This window comes from Hemibagrus wyckioides, linkage group LG07 (genome assembly GCF_019097595.1).
Source record: "Hemibagrus wyckioides isolate EC202008001 linkage group LG07, SWU_Hwy_1.0, whole genome shotgun sequence".
NCBI lineage: Eukaryota > Metazoa > Chordata > Actinopteri > Siluriformes > Bagridae > Hemibagrus > Hemibagrus wyckioides.
This window is the reverse complement of record NC_080716.1, coordinates 9375977-9384198: the sequence shown is the minus strand read 5'-3', so window position 1 is coordinate 9384198 and position 8222 is coordinate 9375977. Positions and strand designations below refer to the sequence as shown.

General features: G+C 39.6%; 1 protein-coding gene across 1 annotated transcript; it reads right to left on the bottom strand.

Annotated features, from left to right (window-relative positions):
• Window positions 1–1802: 1802 nt before the first annotated feature.
• Window positions 1803–3932, bottom strand: ccr9a (chemokine (C-C motif) receptor 9a). Its single transcript, XM_058396032.1, has 3 exons — window positions 3786–3932; window positions 3503–3595; window positions 1803–3363 (listed from the first exon to the last, which is right to left on the bottom strand). The coding sequence occupies exons 2-3, from the start codon at window positions 3554–3556 to the stop codon at window positions 2320–2322; spliced, it is 1098 nt and encodes a 365-aa protein (XP_058252015.1). The 5' UTR covers window positions 3557–3595; window positions 3786–3932; the 3' UTR covers window positions 1803–2319.
• Between the last annotated feature and the right edge of the window lie 4290 nt (window positions 3933–8222).

Sequence of the window (8222 nt, the reverse complement as noted above, 5' to 3'; positions counted from 1 at the left end):
GCCACTTCCTGTCGTGCGAACATGAGTGAAGTGTGTGTGCATGTGTGCACGTCTGTGTATGTGTGTGTGTGTGTGGTTTGTTGAACCAATCTCAGTCTGTGGTATAACATTTTATTTTTCTGTACACTTAAAAATACATAAAAGACATATGCAGAAACAAATAAGAAGGTGAGGGCAGGTGGTAAGGGGTGGATTCGGTAGTATGGAAAAATGTGACACCTTTCTGGTTAAAAAGATAACAAGATAAATCTTACCTTGTGGTCAAAAGGTGTTGTACATTTGTACATAAATCTAAAAGTGTTTTTCTCCAATGTGCTCTAACATGCGCTTAAGGTATGATTTTAACTTGGAAAATAGTTTAAACACACACGCTGGCCACTTTATTAGGAGCTGTACTAATATTAGTTCTGAATATTCTCAGTTGGACTGTTGTAAATCAAACTCACTAACATACTCATGGAACATTATCTTGTTGGAAGTATTAAGGAAATAAATGTAATTTGATCGAGGTCATGAACTGCGCTCGGTCAGGCTGTGACGTTATAATGCTGGTCCACTGGATAGTAAGCGGTGCGATACGTGCCAAGAAATTACACCACCTCGACCAGGCTGAACTGCTGACACAGGGCAGATTAACTCCATGGAGTCATACTGACCTTCTATATGTAATATATGTATTATAAAGTTCTATGTAGGTGAGCTGTATTCAGGTTTTGACATTTCAGCTAGCAGAACCTATAACAAATTTCCATGATGGAAGTTTTGAGACATTTAAAAAAGTGTTTGTTTGTTTTTTTTTGTTTTGTTTTTTAACAAACAACAAAATGAGGAAGCAGGAGTTTTGGGTGCAGAAATTGACAATAAACATTCAAATGAAAGAGTGTTTTTCACCTCTTCTGTTTGAACGACAGACGAGACTCCATGCCCGCAAGTGCCACAGTGTCTCCTGCATTCGAAAGTTGAACGTCATGTTCACAACGGTTTTTTAACCACAGTGTGTACCATTCTCACCGTGTGACCCAGGGCTTTGCACGAAACACTCGACAAAGTAAACAAATAAGTGTAACCAAGGGATGTTACTTCTCCATGAAGAAACGTGAAGGGTTTTTGTGTGTGTGTGTGTGTGTGTGTTTGTGTTCAGTTTGAATTGTGTGTGTGTGTGTGTGTGTGTGTGTTTGTGTTCAGTTTGAATTGTGTGTGTGTGTGTGTTTGTGTTCAGTTTGAATTGTGTGTGTGTGTGTTTGTGTTCAGTTTGAATTGTGTGTGTGTGTGTGTGTGTGTGTTTGTGTTCAGTTTGAATTGTGTGTGTGTGTGTTTGTGTTCAGTTTGAATTGTGTGTGTGTGTGTTTGTGTTCAGTTTGAATTGTGTGTGTGTGTGTGTGTTTGTGTTCAGTTTGAATTGTGTGTGTGTGTGTGTTTGTGTTCAGTTTGAATTGTGTGTGTGTGTGTGTGTTTGTGTTCAGTTTGAATTGTGTGTGTGTGTGTGTGTGTTTGTGTTCAGTTTGAATTGTGTGTGTGTGTGTGTTTGTGTTCAGTTTGAATTGTGTGTGTGTGTGTGTGTGTGTGTGTGTTTGTGTTCAGTTTGAATTGTGTGTGTGTGTGTGTTTGTGTTCAGTTTGAATTGTGTGTGTGTGTGTTTGTGTTCAGTTTGAATTGTGTGTGTGTGTGTGTGTGTGTGTGTTTGTGTTCAGTTTGAATTGTGTGTGTGTGTGTTTGTGTTCAGTTTGAATTGTGTGTGTGTGTGTTTGTGTTCAGTTTGAATTGTGTGTGTGTGTGTGTGTGTCCAAACCAAACTGAAAAGATTAGTTTTTTTAAAATTTAATTTAGTCTTGGTACAAAAATGTCACATCAAATATATACATAGGCTCAGTTATGTGTTACAGTGATTTCCAGGTAATACTGTGAGGATTAAAAAAAGAGAAATGAAAGAAAATGCATAGAGAATTTCTCACAGGAAAGAAAGTTGAGACACCTGGAGTCGTGAAAGTCAGACATAAAATTCAGCAAAACATATCACCTAGATGTTATTTACATAGCTTTGAAGGTAGTCAAACCTTCTTTAATACACATGTCAGAAAATGATATATATCTCTTCTGCACATTCTGTGTAATTATTCCTCATTCACAGTCTTCTACACATACACTGCTTCTTTTCAGTGGCCTCAGCATTTAGCAGGATCCTGCATTCAATCCGAGGCACCTGTTGTGCACAACGTCCCAGAAAAAATCTGTCTCCCTATCACAGATTCATGAACTTTCTGGTAACCTTTTGAGAACTCATTCCTGATCTCGTGCACTAGGACTGTCCCAAGGCTGAGTTTACAGCGAGAAAGCCATGGTGCTTTCTGTATCAGACATGACAGAAGGTCGATGTGGAGCTCCATGTTTGCCGGATTTGGATGTTGTGAATCCGTACTTTCTGTACAGCTTTTTCAGGTCTTTTCGGAAACGCACCCCGATGAAGGCATATAGGAAAGGGTTGAGGCAGCTGTGCATGTACGCCAAACTCTTCATGACCTGGGTGGCGATGTCAAAGCTCTGGGACTCAGCGCAGTCTGTGATGGTGGTGTTCGCTGCCTGTGCTGCCTCCACCACCAGCAAGCTGTTATACGGCAGCTGGGAGATGATAAACACAGTCACGACTGCCAGGATGACACGCAGTGCTTTGTGCTTCTCGAAGTTCTTGGCCTTGAGCAAGGTTCTAATGATGACAGAGTAGCAGTAGATCATGATTAGGAGTGGAATGCAGAAGCCCATGCTGATCTGAAGAGCCAGGACCAGGATCTTTGTTTGGTTGTTTTCGTTGTTCCAGTAGACCATGGTGCAAAACTGATTGCCCTCAAAGTCCACCTTGGTTTGAGCAAAAATGAACTCGGGAATGGACAATATGATGGCCACGAGCCAGACAAACACGCACACCACTTTACTGCAGGCCAGACGCAGCTCCTTGGAGTTCTGTGCCTTGGTGGTCTGCACGATTGAGATGTACCTGTCCACGCTGATGCAAGTCAGGAGAAACATGCTGCTGAAGAAGTTGATCTTGTACAACGCCGATATGCCCTTACACAGAGCAGTGCCAAATGACCAGCCCTTCATCGCATCTGCCGCCCATAAAGGAAGCGTACACAAGAAGAGCAGGTCAGCTAAGGCAAGGTTCAGCAGGTACACATCTGTCATGGTCTTCAGCCTGTTTTTCAATTGCGTGTAGATCCATAGCACCAGCCCGTTTCCTATGAAGCCCAGGAGGACGATGAGAAGGTAAAATGGGGGTTCATAGAACATGCGGAAGCGTCTCACGGTACTTTTATCACAAGGGCTGTAAAATTCAAAATCCCCCAAACCACTGCCACTGCCATAATCATCCTACAGATAGAAGAAGAATATTAATGATACGATGAATTCATTTCAATGAGTAAATAAATCAACATACGAAGAGAGCTATGGCTTTAAATGTAGCAGGTGATTCTCAGCATTCTCAGGTGATTCTTTAGATGCTACTTACTGTTGGAGTGACTGTCGACAAGAAGCCAGCCAAAGTATCGGTCATATTTATCATGTTTATTCTCTGAGGTTTCTCTCAATTCTTCTCAGAAATCTAAAACAAACAAACAAACAAAACACGTAAACATTAATAACTTATTATTTCAGACATAACATACCAGAGTAGATTTGAAATAAATTGTCTTTTTAACTTAAAAGCCTTCAAACAATCTATTGAGAAAATTGATTTTATTATTTGTATATGTATTTATTTTCTGTTACAGGTACTGGTAAAGTTTACTTACATGTTGGCAGATGTCCTAGAGTCGACAGTAAGTGAGGTAAGAAGGTTGCAGCTGGGGCTGAGGTCTGTCTCTCACTCTGTGTTTTGCAGAAGCTTTTAAGGTCTCGGATAAACCGCACTGACGCACGCTTGTTTTTTTTTTTTTTTCTCATTTCCTGTAGTAGTCGCATCGTGAACTTACAGAACCTACTCTGTGTAATCAAATGAATAATTACTGAGCCAAAGCAGGGGATTAACCCAGCATTATGTTAAGAGCAGGGACCCTAATAAATATTTATCTAATTCATATCTAAGTGGTTTAGTATGATTGGTAATAGTATTATCTGTACACAGCGGATGTTATTAGTTATCAGTTTTGATCCTCACTGTAGAAGCATAGCAAGTGTGCATATATTATTATTTTAACTGATGACTAATGAGGTTTTAATGATTCCATATGGATCAGCAGAAGCATCGAAATTTGGATTGAAATCTGATTCATTATAAATCATTAGATGTTTAAAGCCTCGGGTTAATCAGGCTTCGTGTATCTGAGCCTACTTGTTGTTGTTGTCGATCTTTCGGCTGCTCCCTACGTGCATGAGCGGTCGCCACAGCGGACCAACTGGTCCGCACAACAACTTGGCACAGGTTTTACGCCGGATGCCCTTCCCGACGCAACCCTCCCATTTTATCTGGGTTTGGGACCACCACTGCATCCAGTGGCTGGGGTACTATTACTGAATAAATCATAATACTGAAACAAAGCGTAATGTAGTTCAGAGAGGAAGGAATTCTGGGAAAGTCTGGGTCTGTTTGTGGTGTCCTGAAATTTTAAGAAAATTTACACTTAAATTCTTAAAAATGCTTGGGGCATGATTTAGCTCCCCACTTAGAATCTATTTTCTTAAAAAAAATAACCAGATGATTGCATTATTTCCAATCCAAATGATCTTTTATTAACAGGTCCTGTATTAACCTCAGTGGCTTTTAACTTCTCGACGAACTCAGAGAGAGAGAGAAAGAGAGAAGCGTTACCTTTGACCTCTTGTGTTTTGTTGATGTCCGTGTCTTTTGACGTATTGTTTTCACAGTGTTGCATGGAACAACCAAAAAAAATACGTGTAATCGTCTCTTTTGTCTTCTCCTTTTCTTGTTGTTCATTTCTGTAGTCAGTCACGCGCACACACACACGCGTACACACACATGTGGTGTCCTACGGTCACAGATTCCCTTATATGAAAGTATTCACCCATGCATAGGAGAGTTCTTCTAGAAAGTAAAAGATCATAGCTTTGTCTTAAGCTCAGTTTATAGTTTTAGAACGCTGGGGAAAAAAATCTGATATTTCATAAATCAAAAACTATCTGAGTCTAGTTCCTCTATAAAAGCTGTTTTGCATTTAAGACATCCTGTTTTTCATTTCACCTTCTAAACTCGTCTAGACTCATATCACATATTTTTTGTCTGCTTTATGTCACATCCTGAGTTGTTGCATTAGTTCCCCCCAAATATTATGTTTTGCAAGGTTCAAGCAACAAAATATTCTATACAGCAACATACCTGAATGTAGAGCAAATAAAGTGAAAGTTCAAACCAAACTACTCAAATTTAGCATCTGGAAAACACTGCTGCTGTCCACTGAAGGTTTCATTTCACTGACCCCCTTTTCGATAATGTCCCAGTTCAACACACAGTCAACCTTTTTTTTTTGGCCTGCCATGAGCTAAACAGGAAGGAACACAGGTGGCACCTCTCACATTCTGAATTACAGCATTAAAAACCTCAGGATATAACATATCAACAAAGAGAGAATCAAATAGTTTATTTAGGAACTAATCTGTTATGATGACTCATATGTGCATGACATCCCGCTTTGCTTCTGAGGAGCTCTGAGGTCAGAGACAAGCAGTTGGTCTGAAACAAACATAAACGCTCCTGAACATCTTGCGGTTTTCTCTTTCTTTTGCACAATGCACATTAAAGAAGGAACTGAGTGAGGGGCAGGGTGTGTTCATACTTTTGCAACCGCTCACCTTTTGCTCTTTTTGTTTAGCCTACAGATGTTGGATTATGTAGAAACCATTTGTTCTATATTTCTATGCTTATTAGGATGTGGACACCCCTTATATTGAGAGAGAGTTCAGGAGTTTTAGCTACACACATCAGGTGCATAGAATCAAGCACAGAGATATGCAGTCTCCATAGAGAAACACTTGGCCTCCATCATGCGTGCGTGGAGTTTGCATGTTCTCCCCATGCTTCGGGGGCTGCTTCAGGGTTTCCTTCCCCTGTCTAAAGACATGTAGACTCTCAAACTTGGCATCTCAAACTTGTCCATAGTGTTAGAGCTTTTGTCCTTAGCTTTGTGTTGCTCTGTAGCTCTAGGTTAAATGTAGCACCAGAGTCCTGGAGAAACGTTATCTTATTTCACTGTGTACTGCATCAGCTATATAAGGTTGAAATGACAGTAAAAACGTCTTGACTCGACTTGACTTGAGTATGTGTACGATTGTGCCCTGAGTCTCCTGGGATAGGCTCCAGTTTCCCTAAGTCCTAGTAGGATAAAAGAAGGGATGGATGGATAGATCTGTCCAGTCTACTACAAGTGGTGCTATAGTGAAATGTATGTGTGTCACAATATTCTTAAATGGGCTTCAATTAATAGAAGACAAAGGATTAAATTTTGGGGGGAAAAAAGCACAAATGAGTGTAATGGCCAGATGTTCACAAACGTTTGGCCATCTTGTATTCTGTATGTGTATGTATAATCCTTGCTGAAACCTAAAGGGCACTGTGGAGAATTTCATAGGAAAAATACATAAAGGTTAAGCATTGTAGTCATCTCCAGAAGATAATATCGAAGAGACACTAAAGGCCAAGTCACTAGAAAGTAAAGTTGTCTGTACTGAGAAAAAATTGATTCACTTTTCTCTTGTTTGGCAAGATTTGTCTTTAATCTTGCAGTTTGCACAAGGTTGCATAAATACACTTTATGTGAATAGTTCTTTGTTGTCTTTTGTAGCTCAGTGTCTTGTATAGCACCAGGATCCTGGAGGAACATTGTTTGATTTCATTATATACTCCATCAGCTATATATGGGCAAAACAACAAAAAAAACCCTCAACTTGACTCGACTTACCAGTAGAATTCAGTCAGGTTGCTATACCAGCTGCTGTTGAAGTCCCTAGAAGACAATAGAATCTGTTGAAATTAAGGGACTTTCAGAAGTGGGTTATCAGCTTGCAGACAAACCCCAAACACCGCAGACAGTGTCCGTATGTCAGTAACTCTCCCTCTAGCAAACTAGCCACAAGGGCAGCATTTCTTTTACTATACTAAAATACCGCATTAGATTAATAAGAATATGGATCTTCAACTAGAACTACTCTCCTGGTTATGCAACTGTACATTTTGATGCAGTACACAGTTATAGACAGGTTTTCCATAATCACACTATCCAGTGTCACCTAGATAACTTTTGAATCTAGTTCCTCTCAAGGGTTCTTCCTCACATCATCTCAGGGAGTTTTTCTTTGCCGTTATCTCCTGTGGCTTGCTTATTATGCATATATTTAAGTTTATCATTTATATCCTGAATTTATATATTCCCGTAAAGCTGCTTTGTGACAAAAAAAAAGCGATAATAAGAAATAAGAATTGAATTGAATTGAATTGAATGGGATTAGACCCATATACCAGAAATGGATTGACAAAAAAAGTCTTCGGCTCAAATGACACGAAATCCTCTTCATGGAACAAAATGTGTCTGTGTAACAATCTGAGATGCAAGGTGTTTTCTGGTAAAGTCTGCTAAACCAATACCAAGACCTATACATAAATAGTAACGGCATCTTTTTATTCTGGAACATTTGCATGTCAGTGTTGAATTCCTATTTCAGCAGTGCAGTGATTGTATCTGACCACATACACTCTCCATTTCATTACCTGTGTGTCATACCTACACACTTTACCAACTGCCTAGCTTTCTTCTAGTTTTATCTTCATTGTGCAGTCAAACCGAAATCATCTTTTAGCCATTTAGTGGCTGGTTACTTGCATGCATCTACCGTTGGAGGTTTAGTCTGCATCTGAAATCAGCTTTACCTGATTGGGCAGAACTGAGCAGATACACTGGATGGAGCTAAATACATTACTAAGCCTAGTGTTGCTGAGATGACAGTATGCAACACCCCAGTAGTTTGTTAAACAAGCCTTTTTTGATTGTTTGTTTTTTATTAAAAAAAAAAAGAAGTCAGGTTTCTGTTCACAGCTTGTGAGACCATGACAAAGGTAAAGACTCTCACAGGTAAAGCGTCAGACTTGACAAGAAGGCTGCTAGACACTCTGCTTTTCACACCATTTTTTGTGTCTCTAGACTGTTTAGTCGTTTTACTGTGCTGTAATGTATATGTAAAAAAAACCCTCTTTCTTAAAAGAATGGCAGAGATTTAATGTG